At 38.7% G+C, this 22190-nt stretch overlaps 1 protein-coding gene across 3 annotated transcripts in view; it reads right to left on the minus strand.

Moving 5' to 3' along the window:
* The window catches only part of AFF2 (ALF transcription elongation factor 2), a 346222-nt gene that overhangs the window by 249780 nt on the left and 74252 nt on the right, over window positions 1-22190 (minus strand). For all 3 annotated transcript variants that reach the window (XM_074599583.1, XM_074599581.1, XM_074599582.1), the window contains exon 2: window positions 2547-2667. In XM_074599583.1, coding sequence (XP_074455684.1) covers window positions 2547-2667 — 121 coding nt within the window. The remainder of the gene's footprint in view (window positions 1-2546; window positions 2668-22190) is intronic.

Consider the following 22190-nt stretch of genomic DNA (forward strand, 5'->3'; position numbering starts at 1 on the left):
ACACAGAAGTATCTGTTCCTCTCAAAATAGGAAAGGAATTCAAATTGAACACGCAGCACATTTGTTCTCACCTCACGGCCTCTTCATTTGAGTTTAGAATAAACATGAACAAAACCCTGAATTCAGCTTTGGACTTGCTTAAGAATACAAGTCACTAAATATCCACTAAGAATTAGATCCAGCTTTCGTTAGTTCCCAGGAAACTGTATTGTGGCTGGTTCTTTGCTATGCAGAACTTAAAATCTTACCAGTCTATCACTTTGTCTTTTTTTTTTTCCCCCATAATTTAAAATGTAGGGAAGACCTAGCTTTCCTACTCAGTCTTGGTTCTCTTTGTTTTGCAAATTTAAGACAGATTTTTACTTGCAATTTCCTCTTAATTTTTATCTTTCACAATTTATAATTACAGTGCTTTTTTAAGATAGTAGTACATTATGTTTTGCTCAGTCTCACAGGTCTGACAAAATTCTTTGCCAAGCAGGTGAAAAGCAATTAAAAAAAACTGCTCAGAAAAATCACCAGGAAAATTTTTTGCTTTGTACTTGTTCAGTTTTTAACAAAACATACGCTCTGTGTATGCTTGGTGTAAATACATGCACACTAAACAGATGAAAAATCAGGTATTACCATTCTAATGGTACAACAGATATTGTGGGCACGTGTTTTTAGTTCCTGACACAAAATTTTGCTGTGGTTTGCATATTGGTGTACCTACTGAACTCCAAATGACCACTTACATGAACAAAAACATTTATACAACCTGCTGGAAGTCTTAAAAATATCAGGTAATATTAAGTTATTATTTCCATAAATAAGGGTGCTAAAATGTGCTCCAATGCAGAAATAGTACATTGATTAGATTTTTATAAAAACGAAACAAAAAAACCCCACAAACTGTCCTGGTGCATAGTCCTTATTTGGCTGCATAGTCTCTGTCGCGGATGAGTGGAATGGACCTCACTCAAAAGAGAAAAGCAGCAATACGTTTTATTGAGGTAAAATAATAATTTGACAGAGTTCAATAAGTTTGATGGCATTTAACACAGTTTAGCAGGGGTTTGACAAGGTTCAGTAAGTTTGATGGCAAGGTTCACCTTAGTAATTGCTGCATAGAAGAAACATACAAAGGCAAATTGAATTACAATCAAGTTAGAGTGATTCACACGGAGACCGGAGATGCAAAGAGTAAGGACCACCCTCTCGTCGAGTTACGAGGTTCAGAGTGGACGCCCTTGCTTTCTAAACTCCTTTTGGAGCCTAGGTGCTGCTAGATCCAATCTTAGTCTCAGACTTGGGCCTGTCGTGGGTAAGAGATCTCCCCGCCTTGGTTAAGGAAAGATCTCTTAGTCTCAGGTTAGGAATCTCTACCCTTGAGAGTATCCCTGCTCACAGGTAGACTGCACCTGGCAGTCCAGCTGCAATACTGGGAAAGCGCAAATTGGGCCCATCCTGATGGTAATATTATTACGTGAAGTAACTGGGTACTAGTGAACAGTACAGACAAAATAGATGCCTTTGTTGTAGCTCTAATATCTTGTTTTGTACTTCAGTTATCTTGCGCTTTTGGGTTTCAAAACCACCTTTCGTAATATTTTTCATGACACCTCACTCCCTTGTATGTGAGCCAGGGGCTTTCCAGCCCACAGGTTCACCCCAAGGACGTGAGGCCTGTTGCTCCTTAAGTCAGCCTGAACCACAGTGCAGCTAAGAGTCAAGTGTATCCGCCACAGTCTCCCAGTCTATAATTATTAGACACCATTTGATAATAATGCCAGTCTTTCCTCCTCCTTTTCGGGCGATTTTCAAAGAGCCCTCATGCTCCCTACAGCTGCTAACAATGTAAAATGGAAAGATGAAGTGGTGGCCTTTCAATGGATGTCACTGATTGGGAGGAGAAAGAGATATGGAAATTTACATTCTGATGAATTCTTCAGGGAACGTCTTAGTGAAAATCAAAGCAGCAGAAATCATAAAGGGGGACATCCCTTGGTGATGAAAATCTCAGGCAGCAAAGCTCCTTAGAGAGAATAAGACTTGTCATAATTCCCTTTCATACCCTTGTTATGCTCCCCAAAGATTCAGGCAGGCTCCCGAAAGAGTTCTTTGGATGGTTATGATTGCACAAGAAAGCTTATGAACTCATTATCTGTAGAGAGGACATTGGTTTTAACAACTCAGGTATATTTTCTTGTTGAAAATAAAAGGACTAAGTGCTAGCTTTGTATGTACAAACCCACTTGTAGAGATATCAGCTGCACCTGCTTCTACTGCAGGACTTTGCTGTGTGTTTAGAGGAAGAAATCTTGAACTGGACTGTAACCAAAATTCCTGATTCTGTCAATGCTACTATGCAGCGCTAGGCAGAGCATTCAGTTTGCTCTGCTGTCATATGCTGCTTTGGATAACCACCGTATTCAAGAGCATAAGTACCAAGGCAAATTTGATACTTTCATTTCTTACAGGTGATGAGAAGCTTTATTTGTATTTGTAAAATGCATTCAGGTACAAGACATTCTGAAAATGTAAAGCATAACAATGCAATTTACCTTGTAGGGTTCCCCAAAGAGGTTAAAACCTGAAGCAAAGAGATCTTCATCTTGCTGGACTTCCTGGTTTCTTCTCTCCCATTCTTTCCGCTTAAGTGCACTCCGGTCTTGCTCATAGTGACTGCAGAAGCAAAAGACAAAAAAAGACAGCACATTATTTTCCCCATAATTTAGTTACATGTTCATTAGTATCAGTAAGAGCAAAAAACCATCAGAAACAATGCAACTGCTGAGGACAATCTGAAAGAAAGAAACAGCCACTGAATAATTTTCCCGAATGTAGATTTGGAATCATAATGCTATATGAAACTGGCCAGTAGGACAGACAGTACACTTCTACAATGAAAACAGACAAAATATTCTTTCCAAATTAAGGGAACGTAGAAGAACAAGCTATATTTTGACGCATTTGTATGAACAGTCTGTAAAATACACGCGCACAGACACACAAACGCAGGCGTGTGTGCCCACAAAGAAAGTATCTGTGATGAGAAAGCAAATGCGAAGTCAAGGAAGCACAGCAACATCTTCAAATTCATTTAACTGTGTAACACCTGTCTCCATCCATCCCAATGCTCTAGTTCAGCCTCACGTGATTGAGACCACCTAATTCTGTCCCATGGACTTGTTAAAATTTATGTACAGCTTCACTGTGGGTGTCAGGCGGGTTTTAAAAAGTGGGTTTACAGCAGGCTCCCAGAAGGGACTTAATGATAGCTGATTCCTGTATCAGGTAATTCTACACACACACAAACAGAAAAGGATCTAGCACCTCAGTGTAGCAATGGCGAATGGCACTTATCTGTATGTCAGCTTACTCTGTGCACCTGCCAGACCTAGATGACAAGCTGAGAGACCAGATTCACTTCTCCCCTGAATAGCACTGAAGTACTTTGGTCTCTTGGCTTTGCAGACTATCTCGTGCTCCTCTGAGGGAAAAGATATAATTAAAGCCCTGAAGGAGGGGGGAAAAAGAGGAAAGAAAAGAGGAAAGGAAAAGATGCATGCTTCAACTTGCACTGACAGCCTCTCATGTGACAAGCATTAAGGGACACTTCTGTGCTTTCAGCCCGTATTTGATTTGTTATAAGGCTTTTGGCTCTGCTTTGTGTCAGTCAGTTAGCTACCAAATTCCAGACAACAATTTGAATAGCAGATTCAGTCTACACACTGATGTTATCTGTTGTAAGCAGTATTTTCCTGATAGATTCTGGACATGCATGCACACAGCCATGGACACCCCTATGTACGAATGCATACATACAAACGTACATACTATATATGTAACAAAACCCAGTTAATTCTCCTTTCTCTGGCGAGAACGAATTAAATCTCCATAGAGCTCCACTGCACTTGGAAGATAACCAAATATCTACAACTTTTGCCTTTTTAGCTCAGCATGATGTTGTATTGAAAGCTTCACACCGAGAGATATAATGAGGAATGAACTGCACAGTGATGAGGCTTTAACAGTGTATAAAGTCACTGATTTCTGAGTGAAACCACAATTACTAATTTGAAGCACCAGCTAATTAAAACCACAGCTATGTATTTAGCCTCTTGTTATACCTACTGCAGTTTATAATTACGAGGACCTCTTTATCTACTCAATTAAAGTTCTTATGATTCAGGCAGGTTGTGTTTGAACCTGCAAGCCCTGCAGAGAGCACAGGAAAGCATATGTCTGTTGCCTGATGACTCCGTGTATCCTTACACTCATATACTTGTTTTTGTATAGGGAAGAAAAGAAAAAAAGAAAGGCTAATGCCACAATGAGATCCCTAAATAAAAAATATGAAACAATAATTGGTTTAAGCAATTCAAGATCACTCAGGCTTGGATTGAATAAGGCTTGAGTACGGCTTGTAAACAGAATGCAAAGCCACCTACATAGGCTGAGCTGAATGATTTCCGTCCCCATTTTCTTTTACACGTTAGAAGGCTGAAAAGATGCCACATTTTATTTATTTATTTATAACACTTCCTGATGTAGTGACATCACTGGCACCAACATCAAGCTCCAGAATATTGTTATAATCATTCTTGGTACTTTGCAGAAGGTATAGTACTACTTGCTGGTTTCCTGAGGGAGACGGAAGGGAAACTGTTGTAAGCAACAGTCACTTTAATATACTATACGTGATCACATTGCTGACACAATACTGCGAACCACAAGCGATCTGTTCACTAAAAGGCCAAGAGGGGCACAAGTCTCCCTTCCTTTCATGTTCTAAATCAAGATTAAAATCCACAGGTATGGGAATAATCCAGCCCAGAAGCAGTAGGAACACGCTGTATTCACCCCCTTCACGGGAGATCTGTCCAGGGATTTTTTTGGCAGTTTGACCCATAGACTGTGTGACTCTTACAGCAAGATCAGATCACTATGAAGTCGTAAGCCCAGTCTCAATGTCAGCAGAGCAGACTTATAAGCAGGACTTATATCCTGCATGAGTTATCTTTGGTTATGGGAGCAGTCCTATCCCAGGCACTGCCAACATTCACTTCAGAAAGAATTATTCATGAAAGTTAGGGGTGCAGCTTCCCAATGGCAACCTTGGCCTGGAGTTTCAGGATGAAATCTTGGGCCCATTCAGATCAAACTGAATCTGGCCACTGAACACACAGATCACAGATTACAGCACAGAATAGATCTCACCCTTCATGTGAGGTTCCAGCACTATGTTATCTAAAAGCAGGCTCTGGTCTCAAGCATGCAAAGTATGTAGGGAACCAAGTGAGGCATTATGCCATATCCTATCTGAGAAAAAGCAGCAGAGGCTCTAAGGCTATTTAGATATGTTTTGTGACACATTACAAAACTACAAATTCAAAAATGATGAAAACAGCAGTAATTCAAAATGGCATGATGGCTTTCAAAAGATATTAACTTAAGCTAAGACAGTATTTACAATGTTAACAGCAAAAGGTTCAAAAACCAGCATTTTCCAGCACAGCATACTGAAGTCCTTCCCATTTAGCATGTGTGTTTCTGAAAGGTACCTATTCCATGCACCCAAGGGGTGAGCACAAAGGCATATCTCATGTCTCAACAATATTTACAGGCTACCAAACTGTGAGCATCCATTTTACAACACAAGCAAAGCCTTAAGTGAACTGCTACCTCTGCATCAATCCAAATTTCTCTCTCATATATTCTCTTGTGAGAACAAAAAAAAAATAATAATTAAAGGTTCATTTTGAACTTTCCACTCACACAGTCACATCACACCCTTAAGTGTACAAAGTATCTAGTCAAAAGGAAGTGGTTGCTCATCCTGTCAGGTCAATTACTTGGCTTATTTCGCTGCAAATGTACTTTTGCTATGGGAATACTTGACAGGGCGCTGATTGTGGCTACGGAAAGTCAAATATTATAAGATCATACATAGATTAGGATAACAACTTCTTTGGGTTCCTTGTAATCCAAAGAGGGATGCTGATTAGATCTTAAGGCTGCAGCGCACTGAGGACCTAATGGGATGCTCTCCAGAAACTCTTAATGCAGCCACAATGCAATCTCTGGGACTTATGTTTAATATTTAGCTTAACTAATGTTCTGTGAAATACAGATATGTGATCAGTGGTGAAGGTGTCAGTGAAAACTATAGTCACATACCACAAGGAACACCAGAGTTCATTCTGTCTCATTAGTATGAGAAATACTTCATGCCTCCTAAAGCCAGAGGAGCAGGAAATCACAAAAACAGATTTTTGCAAACATTTTAAAAAAAGAGATTTAGAAGAAAACAGCTGTGGGCCACAATACTCACTGTATCCAAGAGGGCGAGCTCCCTAGACGTAGCCATTACATGACGATGTAGTTTGAATACATGAGCTTTATTGTTTTGTTACCACTTATTAGATTAATAATTGAATTTGAAAGGGGAAATCTGTACATAAATCTGAGAAGATCAGGAATAGGCAAGCAGTAAGAATGCTACAGGAGCACAAGACCACTGACCTACAGATTACCGGCGTGCTTGATATGGCAGGAAGAATACTAACCATAACTGTATTATTGTTTTGGTATGCTTAATGTTGAGGCAGGCTGCAAACGCATTTTGAACAACAGCATTTGATACTTAAGTCTTTAAACTCAGACTAGCATACATCCATTTGTTATTCTTCTCAGCTACGGACACCCTAAGGGACGGCAGTGAGCTGATGCACTGTGACGGGCCAGGTGCTCAGCCTGTATGGATCCGCGGAGTGTCAGCGAGGCCCGTGGAGCTGCACCCTTCATACCTGCTGCAGCCCACGATGGCCACGGGGACAATCTGCATCAAGCAGAGAATGGAGAAGGTGGCTGAGGTAGGAGGAGGTTCTATTAAGGCAAAAAGGTAACAGGCACGCACGTAGGTTTTGGATTGGAAGCTAAAAATGCAGATCTAATTCTAAGAGATGGAAGTCTGACATGCACTGTCCATAGAAAGGAGAACTAGAAGGAGAAAAAAAAAAGGGGGGGGCACTGGAAAGGACGGTGCAGTCCTCTGTGGTGAAAGTGAGAGGATATGGTACATAAAATCTGGAGGGAAAAGAAAAAACCTTCTAGGACAGACTGCAACAGAGCAAGAGGTTAGAGGGAAGAGTTAAAGGAAAGCTGAAGAAATAAGACCAAGAGCTAAAGGCTGAGACCAAGCATCCGGGGTTTATTTTAAAAGATGTGCTAACTAAAGCCACAGAAGTACTCTCCCAAAGTGCGGGAGACTAGGCAAGGTAGACAAGAGCCTGAAAGACAGGAGAAAGAGCAGAAGAAAGAAGTCAGACCAGACAAATTTGAAGGAGTAGTCACTGTGATATGAAGGAAAAGAAGAAGAGGGAAAAAAATGATCAAACACCTAACGTTGCAGGAGAATCATGAATGAGAACAGAACACTGCTCTGGTGATTCAGTCAAAACAACAAAAGCCCAATAGGGAAAGAATCAATAAAAAAGCTGGAGAAGAGAGGCTTTATAGTAGCGACAGTCTACATCCACAAGGATAAACGAACAACATTCAAGAAAAACAGCATTCACCCACAAGTTAGGGAAGAAGTAGTTGCTCTTCTCACTGACATGTCTGAATTCACAAAAATGCACACTATGATCAAATCAAATATCCCCCTCCGCTAATTCCACACCCCTTAAAATATCAGATATGCCTAAATGATGAAAGAAGTTCTCAAACTGAAGTGTTTGTCGTTTGTGGAAGTAAGAAATAAACACAAGCTTCTGAACTAAGACACAGTGGATATAAAATTATATAAATTCGCAATCTGAAAGCCCTTTCCCAAGTTTATTTCTTCATAGCTCTGACTTTGGGACAGAATTGTTGCTCCGCCATAAGCATTCAGGAATCTGCTGAAGTAAACTCAGAAACTGGGCTTCCTTGAAAAATAACTCATATGCCTGCACAAGGTATTAAACATCCCAAATCAAAAACCACTCACAAACCACTCACATTTGTCTTACATGAAAAATCCAACTTGGGTCAATGAGAATATTGTATGTGAGTGAAAATGTAAAGCAAAAAGCATTTCACCTGATAATCAAACTAGGTAAAAGACTACTTCGAGCAAACACATTACAATGGGAATTCACCTCTACATAACTCCTGATTTATCTCACCGTAACTCCGTTGATTTCATGTCAGAGTACCACAACATTGTACAAAGGACGGAGAACAGGCTTCCTTGGTATATTCAGGTTCTCCCAGTATACACGCTGGCATTTCAATACATTTATTCCAAATGAAAAAAAAAAAAAAAAAAGCAGCCTCAGGTCTTAAATTTTATTGTGGGTCTTAAAATGTATTCAGTGAATGAGGAGCATTTCCAAACCTGATCTTTAAGCAGAAATATGGCCAACTCAACATATGTTCCCTGCTCATCTGAAGTCTTTGTTTCACTTAACGACAAACATCACAAGCAGTACCACACTTAAAATAGCAAAATTGCTCTTCCTCTGTTTATCACCATTGAACTTGCATCTTTGTCCTGGTAATCTTACTACTTGACAGAGGCCAATCAAGCCATGACAGAACAGCTTTACAACCTCTCACTATCTTTCATATTTAACTTTTACTTTAATGTTGTGTTCTTCCTCATAGCATGAATAGTTACTGAAAGTATCTAGCACAGAAAATATCTAACACTGCACTTCAAGATAAATGATTTATTTTAAAATATAGAATATTCTGTCTTTGATGTTCAACAGTTCTGTAGAGAAACACTTGAGATGGTCACTGGTTATCTATCCACATGAGCTAAATCTCTTAACAATTTGCATTAAAAACAATGCCATTCCTGTAGCACATTTGATAGAGAATACAGAAGATTAAAGCCTCCGAACAAAATAACACCCAAGAGACCCCTGGGCAATTTATGGAAATTTAAGCTAGAAGGCTAAGGGTTTGGCTTACATTTGTCACTTTCTTCATTCTTTTTAGTTATTCCCCCCCCCCCAAGTACCTAGAAAATGTTATTTTCACTCAATTTTCTCCTCTTTTTGGTATTATGCAGCCCCAAACCTTTCCTTAACGTGAATTTGGAAAGAACGATTCTGGGGGAATGGATGACAGAGATAAGCTCCTGAATAGTAAGCGTACAAAGAATAGATGAGGTTTCAAAGGGGAGCATTTATTGTTTCCTGTATCATAGCACATTGTCTTTCAATATGATTAGTTATCAGTCTGAGTTATCAAAAACTGGGATGAAATAAAGCGCTTACGCAGTTATGCTTCATTGATGTCAGCTAGGGGAGCATGAAAATCTCCATGAAGTTGGGTAATTGATGTGTAAATCAGAGCTCAATCACTCTGTAATAGAAATGGTCCCACTGAAAGTATGGTTGTTGAACAGTATTGCAGAAGGGTGGGAAAGAAAGAGAGAAACAGAGTCAAGATAAGACTTATTTATTAAAAATTATAATAACTGGCAATTTACACAATTTTCTTTTCAAGAGAGAAGTGCTGTCAGATATATTAAATGCGAGCTGCAGACCGCTATATTTGGATATCCTTATTCCGCAATAATTAACTGTTTCTGTTTTATTAAAATGCTTGGGGACACTGTTATGGATATTTAAAAAGCAAATTAAATGAACATGTTCATCCTTTGAAAGGCAACACGTGTAAATGACATCAGCGATTGTAATTTGGTTAACAATGTGTGTTCAAGGTATGTTTTGGAGTCCTATTACAGTCTTCTTGTCAGTTCAAATTTGCAGTATGAGAAACAAAAGCAAAACTGAAGGGAAGGGGGGGGAGGGAACTAAAGAGCAAAATGCTTATAACCACAGCTCCAAAAGGACATTAAAAGACAAACAGTAATTAGAACATCAGTCACATAAAACAGCTTTCCAACATGTGGTATTTCTAAGAGTAAATATCTGATATGTAAATAAAAGAGCTATTTAAGATAACATTATGGAGTTATTTTTGCTGTTGTTTTTTTTCTTTTACTAAATGAATGCACATTAAGGCATTGATATAACTTCCCAGAAACACCTGGAACCCAGTATTCTAGTTATGACACTAAACCGCTGATAGACTGTAGCAAACTTACATAAGTGTGAAATTTATGAGCACTTTTGGCATCAAGTGAATTACATTCAGGACAGAGGAGCTGGATTAGGAAGCTTTATTAGATAGGTAATGTGCTGTGACTGTAAGGGGACCCTGATTACTACAGAGGTGTTCAACAGGGAAGGAGGTTCAACCTAAATTCTGAATTTCATCACCCTCATGAGTTTAACAGGATACGACGGTTTCTTCCTTTTAAGTTTTGGGGTGGGTTTTTTGTTTTGTTTTTTTGTTGTTGGGGGTTTTTTTATTTTGTTGGTTTTAGGTTTTTGGTGTTTTTTTTAATTCTGTTGATCTCTCCTGGGATTTGAAGTTTCTTCAAAATTCAGTGATGGGAATTAAGCCATTAAGTCTTCGCCAAAGTATATACTATAATTCAACCATATTTCGCAGTATATCTCCTAATGGCTTCCTAGCTGCCATCATACTTCACATGCCCACCAGCACCAGCATTCTATGTATTAATGGGTTACAGATGAATATAGTTGTGTTTAGTTGCATGCTGTGCATTTTTCTTTATACACATCAGTAGCAAACACGATGTAGTACTGCTACGACGTGTGTATTTGTATATGTATTACTCCCAAGGTATAACACTAATTTGATGCAATTAAAGATCTTCTGACAATGCTTGTTACAGTCCGTTTTTCACACACCTGGATACCTCAAATTATGAAAAATTTCTTGAAAATGTTCAAGTTCCTTTTTGTACACGTACCAATTTCAAGTATTAAAATGTATTTTAGTATATGGAAACACAAAATCTTTATTTACTTAATATGTACAGATTGCATTCTTGCATCTGAGCTGAAAACCATTTTGGAACTCTACATTTGTCTTCGCTTTTTTCATATTTATAATTAAATTTTTTTCCTTAATACTGCTACTCAAAACTTTCCTGGGCACCTCCTTAAAAATGGAATCCACACATTTGTATTTTCTTGAAATACTGGCAATGATATGCAATAGACAGCTAACAGAAATAAATCTAGCCTTTTAAAAGAGTTACAAAACAATCATTGATTAACACAGCCTTTTGGAGTCAGATGAATCAGCAGACTCAACTGCTTGAGTATTTTATCACAGAAGTGCTTCCGTGCTACTCCTACAGCTCTAATAAATGCATTCATTTACTAACAGGCATCTCTACTCCCTTGAGCGTTTTCACATGCCGTGTAGCTCTTTAACCACATGTTCTTAAACCTAACGTGTGCTGAGGAATACCACCACAGGAAAATTAAGAATTCAGTAGGATGACTATTTCATTCATCACTTCCAGATTGAAGAAGTGCACGCAGGTTGCTGTGTGCAGTGCGTACATACAGACTGAGTCAGAGATATCCCAACGCACAAAAAAATAGTACCGTAAACCTAATATAATTTAAATTATTGCTATTTAGGACACTTTTTGGCCAGAGAAATTATCTTCTAAGTAAATTATTCTTCTCTCAGTTGAAACCCTGTGTAATTGCCTCCATTTGTTGTAGTAATATCTACTGGAAAGGAGAGATAAATACAAGGTGCTCTCGTTTCAAATTCAAGTAAATATGCATCCCCTTTTCAGTATTGTTGTAAAATATATTGCCCATCTTGGGCACTAGCAAATTGCAGGAAATGCAATGACTTTGTAGCTTCATGAGACTTAATGGTCATCAGCTTGGAAAGAACCTAGAACATTTCAAATTCCAAATTTTAAGCCACCTTCCACTAGACCTTAAAAAGCCTAACAACAACAAGGTTCCTGTTACACACAGCTTAAGAAAGAATAACAACATTTTGTACTTATTTTTCCTGAATAGATTCAGAGTCAGCAGGTCAATGGATTACCATCATTGGCTTCTAGTGAGGAAGATAATCTATAACAAATACTGCTCATGTCTTCAGCAAACATAATGTTTATTCCTCATTTATAAACAAAGTATAAAGTATGACAAAATAATTTAACAAAAGCAGCACAAAGTTCATCAGTATTGCTGAGGTTTACATCCTCTTTAAAGGCATAGTTCATCTTCAACTGATGCTACTGGCAATTTTCCCAGTGAATCCAATGAGGGTTGGGGATGGGACCTAGCCAGCTAATAATGACAAAAAAGCCAGGTCTCATAATACAGCCAGCTCCAAGCAGCAGCAACTTAATGGTATAAACTAGCTTTTCTGTTACATTCCTCACGCTAACAGAAAATTTTTTCATCCACTGCCAAGAGTTTAAAGAGTTTTAAGTACAGACCAGCACATGCCAGAGCTACAGAGCTTCTATGGTCATTGTTTACAACAGATATTGACTGCACAGATTCCCTCGTTCACAAATGGAAATTAATTGAAATTTAGTAATTTCTTTAAAAAAAAAATAATCAAGTGAGATACCAAATAAGCTTCCCAATGTACCCCACAGGCCATTAACACTTCAAGCTAAAGCTCAATTCTCTTTTTTTTTTTAGTGATGTTATAGATCGTAGACATGACGTTTCAACCAACTGACTGGGGAATAATCAAATTTGCCTCTATCCCACAGTAAGTACTGACACCCAAACACATACACCAGCCAGCAGATCACAGACCTCGTCACTGAGTAAAAGTAAAGCAAATGTACCATGCTCCCTGAAAAAACAACACCGTTAAATTTAACTCAACATGGGAATGCTGTGCTATTAGGAATACGGCATGTAGGTGTTGCTGACATGAGTTTGAAGTGTGCCCTGGGATTTGAAAGCTAAAAATGAGCACTTAAAAAAAAAAAAAAAGTAAAATAATTTCACTTCTTCAGACAGAGCAAAATCATGACACAATCTTACTCAGACTGGCCAAAACTACAACCTCATGTCTGAAATTATTTGACTTTTTAAGGAGAGTGTGATGCAAATGATTATCCCAGTACCACAGTTTTCAGAGCCAAACAGAAATTATATGTTTACCCGATTATGTTTTGAATGTGCTTGAAATCTCACATGTATAACTGACTTTATGAATGACAGAAATACCACAATGAAGCAAACACAGCCATTTAAGGCCAAATTCCCAGAAGAAAGTAAGACCAAAGCTCCATTTAACCCATTCTGCCTCTGACAACAGCCAACAGTAAAAGCCCCTAGGAACAGAGCAAAGTGCTCCCCAAAACATTGACACTGCCCGGAGAAATTTTTGGCACATTAGGCTATGTATGAAGTAGAAAGGACCTGGTATCTTTGTATTTAACATCTCTAGAAGACTTTTCTCCAAAGAATACTCTCAAACAGAATACTCTGTGGCAAGGAGTTTCACAACTTACCTGAAAATTACCACCTTATCTCAGACTAGGTTTACGACTCATATAGGTCTGAAAACCTGATTGATTTAAGAAGATTGATTGTACTTTATTGAATATGCGAGAAGAGAATTCACATGCATTTTTGGGGGGCACCTACACTTATTACAGGCAAACAGATAGGAAGCTCCTGTGCTCTTCAGCCTCTGGAGAGTCTCAGACACACATCCCACAGCACTAACTATACCATGCATTTTCAAGACCAAACACATGGATTACTGCATCCTGAATAATAGTTATTTACACTCCAAACCCTTTCTATTTGGGTCCCCCTTCTGCTGTCAATAAGCAAATGAATATCACTTATTTTCATAACACGAACACAATATGTTATTTAATAAAAGTGCATCCTTTTTAAATTCCCTACCATCAACCATTTGTCTAATAGAAATGTTATACTACGTAACATGCAAATATTAAAATGCAATGTAAGTTGAGTCATATGCATTGGAGAATGGCCAACTCCAGCGCATTTCAGTATTTAACAATAGTCTACTGTAAAAATATGTAAACTAGCTTCCATCCTGCTTTAATACTCAACATGAGAAGAAAGTGTATGCAATTCTGTTTAAATATTAAACATTACATTTCTTCTTTTGATTATTAAAGTATTATTAAAGCTAAATGAAAATGCATTTGCCATCTCCTTCTTCTGAAGCCTTATAGGTCACTGTTACCACTAATATTTTGGCCCTGTAGCTGGCTTCTCCTCAAAGCTCTTTACGAATCACAGCAAGTCATGCTCAATTACACCTCTGGGAAGGAGCAACTACTGTCAAGCAAAACAACTGAGGGAACAAAAGTTTAAGCGAGTTGATGATGGTCATGCAAGAAGTAAGAGATGACTGTGGGAGGAAAACTGAGGAGTTCCAACTCTCAGACACTAAACTTCACCATAAGACCAGCTGTAACTTGCAACCATTCATCCACCACTAAACACTGGGATGATAACCATCAAGTGGAAATTTAAGACTAGCTAACAATACCATACAGCAAGAAGGAATTATCTTTATGTGCGTTTCCAGAACATTGGGTCATACACCACGAGACAAGTTTGCTCCTGCTGAATGTCACTGGAAGAGGTCAGCAAGGATGTTCTTATTACATTTGCTGGAAGGATGGAGTGTATCAAATGATTTAATTTTGTGTAGTGCCCCACTTACTTTGACAAACTGATACTGCACAGGGCATAATGTCATTAGGTGATTAAAGTACAAGAGCGCTCAGCTTCCCACCTCCTTTCATACCAAGGGCCCGCAAGTGCTACTGTAGCAGCCTCGGAATTGGGAAAATTCGTAGCTGTGGAGGCAATACAGGCCCAGTAACGTAAAACACCAACCCCCTCCTCTCACCAGGAACTCCCAGCCTGGCAGTGTCCAGAAATAAGCTTCATAGTCCCCCTGAGAGAGCCCGTCTTCCCCTCAGCCTCTCAAAGCACTTTCAGCACTGGCAACAGCCCAAAACCGCATGTGACCTTCAAGCATCATGTCCGTGGTCCTCTGACCCCAACAGCAAACGGACTCCGAGTTAAGCTGTATTGACAGTAAAGCGACATGATACAATCATGGAAGTATGATGTACTTCCACTTTTCATCTGGTATTGCCTTTGAAAAGAACTAACGTTGAGCTCTCCTCATTATGCCAAATGTATTAAAACCTCAGTACCCACGGTAGGAAATGCGTGTTTTGTCACACACGCTCTTTAATGTGACAGAAATACAAATTTATGTTTTCTTTCATACAAATACCTAATGGGGTTTGAATAAAATAAAATAAAATCTGCACATTGCCATGTGGAAATTAATTTTAAAGAACTGTTTATCAATTTAATTCCACTGATAGTAACAGACAGATTTATGAGGCAATTAACTAAATATTTGTTTTTTCACATTTCAATTCATTATAGTAAATTAACAATTTTCCACTTGAAAGTCTTGCATTGCTACACTGAAAGCTTAAAAAAAAAAGTGCATATTACTGTCAGTCTAGGAAGGATTCTCTGATTTTTACACTGTGGATTATTCTCCTCACATTAACTTAACACACTGTATGTAATTCAAACCCCCCCACATTTCTGTATTACCCCAGAACCTGTCATTCTTTAAATGCCAGTTTCAAGCAACCAGACATAAATAAAGAATAATTACAGCTCTAAAGCCAATGTAACATCTGTTCAAGCAAACAATCCTACAGAATGGATTTTATAACCACATAACACCCACCTATGGGTAAGACAACCCCGAGAGACAAAACCAAGGGCCTTGACGGATCCCGCCTGGCCGCCTGCCCTAAAAGAGCTGATGGAAGGGGCAAAAAGAACCAAGCCTAACATTAAGTTAAACACCAAGTAAGAAGTTCCCACAAGAAGGGTCAAAGTTTACTCTAAGGCAGCTCATCTCCATGGCCAGCACAGTCCAGACCCTCAGAGAAGGCGGCTCCGTCGAGGCTGGCTCCCTGTGCACCGGGAGCCCCGGGATCGGTGGGCCATGGCCAAACGCGGCTTTTCAGTGTGTCAGCCGGGAGTGCGCAGTGCTCGCACGAACAGCCTCTACAGCAATTTGCATATCATTAGCTGTGAGGCCTGTGACTGCACATGCATAGCCACATTTCACATCTACCTGTACTTATTTTGATGATTTAAACATTTTAATTAATGATTTCAGCTTCCAAGAGGTCATCTGTGGCCATGTGGATCTCTTCACCATTGCAGGCCAGGTATTAAACACATTAAGCGGCAGTCAGAAGACAGAACTACAGCTTTATGTTCTTTTAACTGGTATTGTACCAAATTAATATCAGGAGGAATATACTCTATAAATATAAAAGCATCTGCTTATACGACTGCTTAGATTCTTTTCTCCTCCATGTCGGTGTTTCACTACCTGAACAGAAATTGTCTTGGTCCCTCCATACCTCAGCTTGCCCTTACAGAGAGCAGGTCTATCAACACTTACTGATCTCATGGGTTTCTGCCAAGTCAACTCGTCAAGGATGAACCCTCCTGAGGAAACTGTACCAATTACATTCCTCAGTTCTGCACAGATTCCGGCTAAGTATTTCTTTGAATAAAATACAGTTTGCCCACTTTTTAAAAATCATCCTGTTAATTCACTGGATTACAGCACAATCACATCAGAGCATTAGTCTAAGCAGGATTTCGTAGCCCAATCTGATCTAGAAGATTTAACATTTTACAGGCCTCCATCTCATAATGCTGACAGAAATCATCAGGCAAAGGGAGAAGATGGGCCTGCCCGTCACACCGAATGATGAGAACCTGTCATTCATCAGATAAATCACTTTTTTCCCTTGTTAATATTTAGAAATTTGGTAACAACAACAGGGAAGAAAGGCTCTTCTGCCAGCTCTTAATTCAGAACAACGTGCAAACACTAGTTAAGCAGTTAACTGCCATTAGCAACGTGCATTCCGAATTGAGAAACTGAGGCATGGAGAGATTAAAGGTCTTGCTCATGGCCACAGGATGAACCAGTGGCAGCAGCACGAGTGGAACCACTTCCCATTGCCCGTGTCTTAGTCCTGTTACCTACAAGTCAATTAACGTCCCTTTTTAATGCTAAGGAGCTACTATTACAGCATCTCTATTTGCACTACCTACCAGAAAATACACACCCCACCTATCATGTTGCAAGGGCTAAAACCTAAACTGAAGTGTTTGTCCCTTTTTAGTTGTAATACCACCACAGCCACCACCACCAAAGACTTCAATTTTAGTACTCAGGAAGCTAATAATTAACAAATTAATAATATACTAACAAATTTTAAAGTACTCCAACTGGCTGATAAAGAGGCATTAATTCTCGATAAATGCTCCATACAGTATTTATAAAGTTCTTAAACACTGCACAGTATGTCATCCTATCAATCTACCAGGTTAAAACAGATTAAATATAAGCACAATATTTGAGCATCGCTAAAAATGCAGAGAGAAAATTGGTACTGCTCTTTATCCCTTTTTTTAAAAAAAAAACAAAACCCAAAACAACTAGTAAAAAAATATTCAGTAAATCAGTGACCTCAGTACAGGACAGTTTCTGGAGACTAACGATGGGCTGGGATAGATGGCCCTCACTTGTACTTTAGGTTGTCAACTCCTCCCATCCGATCATTAATTCCCCAGGAAATGCCTTTTGCTTCAATAGCTTTTGCTTAAATAGATCACCAGTGAGAGGGGAAAAAAAAACCAACCCATGCCACTAGAAATGAACTGGTGTAGAGCCTCTGACTTGTATCTGCCATAATTTGCACATAAGGACTTTACAGGTGACTTGCAAAGACCTTTTTAATTGTATTTCTGACTCCTCCTTTTCTTCCCCGTAGCATGATAATAAAGGCAGCCAGTGGGCAAAATTTGTGATAATCCCTATAAGCTTGCAGAGAATGTTTGGAAAGGTTCTTTAAGATGCTTTCCACGAGCTCTCATACATTAAAAAGTGCAGGATACTGAGCCTTAATTAAGAGCTTCTTTTTAACAGTGTGAATTTCTGATACATGAAACAGCATTAGGCTCCTGTTTTATCTTGAGGGGAAGGGAAAGACGGGAGAGAAGGAGAAAACAGGCTTTCAACCCCTACTTAAATAGCAAAAAATCCCTAAAAGAGCATATGACCAACTCCCTATTTTGTTTGCAAGACACGTTTAATATCAGGATGCTGCAGAGAGGCCCTGCATCACTCAAGTTTCATTATCATTACAAAATATAGCAGAATGCCTTCACTCAGAAGTTTATTATCATAAATAATTAAAACAAAACTATCCTTATGGTATGAAATAAATGAACAAAGTACATTATAGCATGCATTTGTTCTGGGTTTTATAGCTGTTAGCTGGCTCCCTACATCAGAAAATTCTGGAATTTGCAATCACTCTCCTGATCATTAGTCTGAATTGGGAAAATTTTACTGCAGCTGGCTCAAAAGACTTGTTTTGTTAAAAACGGGATCAGAAGTGCTCTTTACTAGTTGCATATGCAACATAAATTTTTGTGATAAATCAGAGTATATGATACGCAAAATGTTAAAGGAAAATCAAAGCATAGGATTGATTTCCGAGGAAAAAAAAGAAAAAGGAGAGAAAGAAATTCTAGCTCTAAAATTAAAAAGATCATCTGATTTCTAATTACAAAAACGTGCTAAGGTACAGATGAAACGATTAAATCTCCGCAATACTCACGCTAACAGTATATTGTTCTCATAAGCTTGAAAGTGCTGGGCACACTCATGTTCTTTGAAGTTTTGCTTTGTTCCTTTGACTTATTTTATGCAGGTCAAAGATCACCATCACTGCACATATCTGTCACTGAAGGATAATAATGCTACAACTCAGTTTGGAAGCAGGCTGGGCTGGCATGTTAAACTAGCAACAGACACATCAATCTTACTATTCCTGAAGACTGTGCAGTTCAGCGCCGGGAGGTTCAAACTCGGAACTAATGATAGTTACTAGTTTCTGCATCTTGATGCATCAGGTTAGGTCTCTCTTCTTTTGAGCAGCCTGTCCCTATGGACAAGCAAAACATGCCAAGAAAGCAAGTTATCCTGCTAATCCAGCAAACACTGACAGAACCCTACTGGAGAGCAGCAGGATTGTAGGGAAGCATGCAGAGACCTATGGCAGCAAAAAAGGGCTTTCCAGGGAAAAGACTAGGAAAACAGAACAGTCGTCAGCAGTTGGGTAATAATCATAATTTGTGAGAACTGGAAATACTATTATTATTTGTGCAGTAGCATAGAATGTGAGATATTGGAGCATACCTATTGTCAGCTAAGTAACTGATAAGCACTAACTAACAGGCGGGCCAGAATATAATCCCTCACTCATCAACTAGAAGTAAGTTTTCTTATATATCACTTGACCATGATAAACTGGTCATAAGAAACCAGTGTCCAATATGAACACTTAAGGCACCTACCTGCCAGTCCTTGGTGTAGAGCGAGTCCAATTAAACAAACCCATGGGTGTATGGTACCTGACAAAATTCCAGTCTCTGTTTTACACTTAAAAATAAATTAAATGAGCGTATGCCTGTAACAAAAAGCAGCCATATTCCTGCCTCAAAATGAAACTCATCTGCCATGCCAAACAATTTTATACATTAAGACGATGGAATTTCTTAGTGCCAAAAGCAAGGGGAGGACAGGTGATGTTTACATTTAGCGTTCAAACCTTCACTTGTCAACACAAGGCTCTGGTGTTGAACATCAAAGAGGACATCTTTGCTGAGGGTTTTTTTTGTTAAATTGAGACAGATTTCAGAGCAGGTATGTATGTGTAAATGCGTTTACACTGCACGAGTTTCTTAAATGCCCCCAGCTTAGATTTCCCACCACCTGGGCCACCAGAGGGGGAAATTTAAAAGAAACATATCATGTAAAAATCATACATGTAAGTACTTGAGAAACCCAGGAGGCTAATAGGTATCTTTTGTGTTGAAACTGTTGCAGCATTTTAAAGCACAGAGTAGAAAAGTGGCTCACGGATGAAGCAATGATTTTAATGGGCTACAATTTTCTCATACAACATGGAAATCGAAATTGCAAAAAAGGCAAAAATATATTTGTTTCTAGTTCCATTGGGTCATCTCCTCCAGGCACCTAAGGGCAAGTACCACATTCCAGCGTGCAGTTTCTGTTCTTTCCATCCCAAGCACAGCTCAACGGTTGTTGGGATTAATTTTTCCTCTTTGTGCACCAGAACCAAATCCCTTCAAAAATGAAGTGGAAGCTCTCTGCTGACCTCAGCCAACACTAAATCAGGCCCTAATGCATTCGAATGTTGGCTTTACTTTGCAAACAGACAGACAGTATTTATCAAAATCACAGCAAAATACATAATGTAACACACAAGCGTCAATTATTTTTAAACATACACACACACATATAGCACCTTCTTTACATGGATATTTCCACTGAATCATTTTTAAGAAGGGGGGGAACCTCTTCAACCTCAAAGCACCCATGTACTACTATTCCCTTGGGAAACTCTGCTCAGAGAAGTACTCTAGGGAACCAACTACAGCTGTGTTACAATAAAGAAACCACACATGGTTTCATACTTAGAAGAAAAAAAAAATTTGCACTTAAAATGCAGAGCTGGTGAGAGAGAAAAATATTATTAATATACGTAGGATTTTTTTTTAATGGGAAACGCTGAACAGAGCCATCATCAGCTACTCTGTAATCACAGCACATAACAGCTCAACATCGTTACTGAAGCTGAACAAACTAAAAAAAAAAAAATTAAAAAACTGAGAAATAACACTGAATTTCTTAAAGCCAGTCTGATGCCCAGTAATACAGTTGACCTCAGAATCAAACAAGCTGCTGGTCTGTTAGGGCGCAAGATGAAATGCCCTACAGGAGTTTAAATTCCAATCCCAGCTCAGGAGTTTCTCTTAATATCAAAGTAGCTTCTTAGGAGAGCAAATGAAGTACATTACCTCTGGTAATAGTAACCATTTACTCCTTGAAAAGCCTTGAGAGAGTGCTCACACAGGGTAGCCTATGTTTTATTAAATCCTTTTGCATACTTTTATTTTCAGGTCATATAACCTGAAGGACAAAGGACTCGCTTAAACTTTTTAAAGCATTCTGATTTTATCAAGGATTAGTTGTTCTGATTCTTCAATAATTCAGGCTTCATCCTAACAATGTACCGTGTTTAAATGTGAGCAGCATTAAAGCAGAACATATTTACAACATACTTCTATTGAATCCCAAATGCTCAGCACAAACAAACCACTGGCAATAAAATCACTGTGAAGACCTCACTAAGATCTTCAATTATTCACATTTGTTGTTTAGACTAAATAGAGTCTCAATGTGATAAAAACTTATTTAATTGTACAGCATGAGGATATAGTCACATCTGCCTATAGGTAGTTATTTTGCTATTTAGAAAATGAGAAATGAAAGAGGGAGACAGACGTTCCCTCTTACATCATTTTAGAGTTATATCAAATAATAAATTATGGTTGCCTTGTGCCCTAAAGTTGAACAGAAAAGCCATTATTAATAGGTCAGCTAAGCTGCGCATACAGATGCCTTGTTTTGCAGAAGCAGATCAGTGGTCCATTACATATATTTAAAATAACAAATAATATTTATATTATTTAAAATAATTCTTAAAATAATTAAAATCATGCAATCATCAAGGTGCTTCTATTGGGAACCTCTCGTGGTCATTTTAATGCTTATTTTGGCATTATACAAGGCAAATATAGAAACTTTACCCCAGATATTGGGTAGGATCAGAGGTCATGAGACCTAACCCACACAGGTCAACACTGGGACACGTTGGGAAATACGTATGACAGAGAGACCAAGAATGCAAAGCAACTACAGGTTTAGTTTGAATTTCTGCTAATGACTGAAAAGACAGGGCTTTTCAGAAAAGCGATGCTTGACACCGAGACATGAATTTCCCTCCATTTGCCAGATGAAACACACTGCTTTGTTTTTCTTCTTCATCATGATGTACCTCTCACTCTTTTCAATAGGAATGAACAACTCCTGATACCAAACTGCTCAATCAAACAAAAGTGAGCCTCCCCTGCTTAGCTGGTTTATTCCTCACCTCCTCTAACACTTGGAAAGGATTCAGACAAGAGCTACAAGAGCGATTAGAGTGCCTGGAAAAACTTGCCTTACAAGGAGAGACTACAGCTCGGTCTATTTAGTTCATAAAGGAGAAGGTTAAGAGGCAACCTGATCACGGACTATGAATACTTACACAGGAAAGAGATTACTGAGAGCAGATG

The sequence above is a fragment of the Larus michahellis genome, chromosome 9, assembly GCF_964199755.1.
Source record: "Larus michahellis chromosome 9, bLarMic1.1, whole genome shotgun sequence".
Lineage (NCBI taxonomy): Eukaryota > Metazoa > Chordata > Aves > Charadriiformes > Laridae > Larus > Larus michahellis.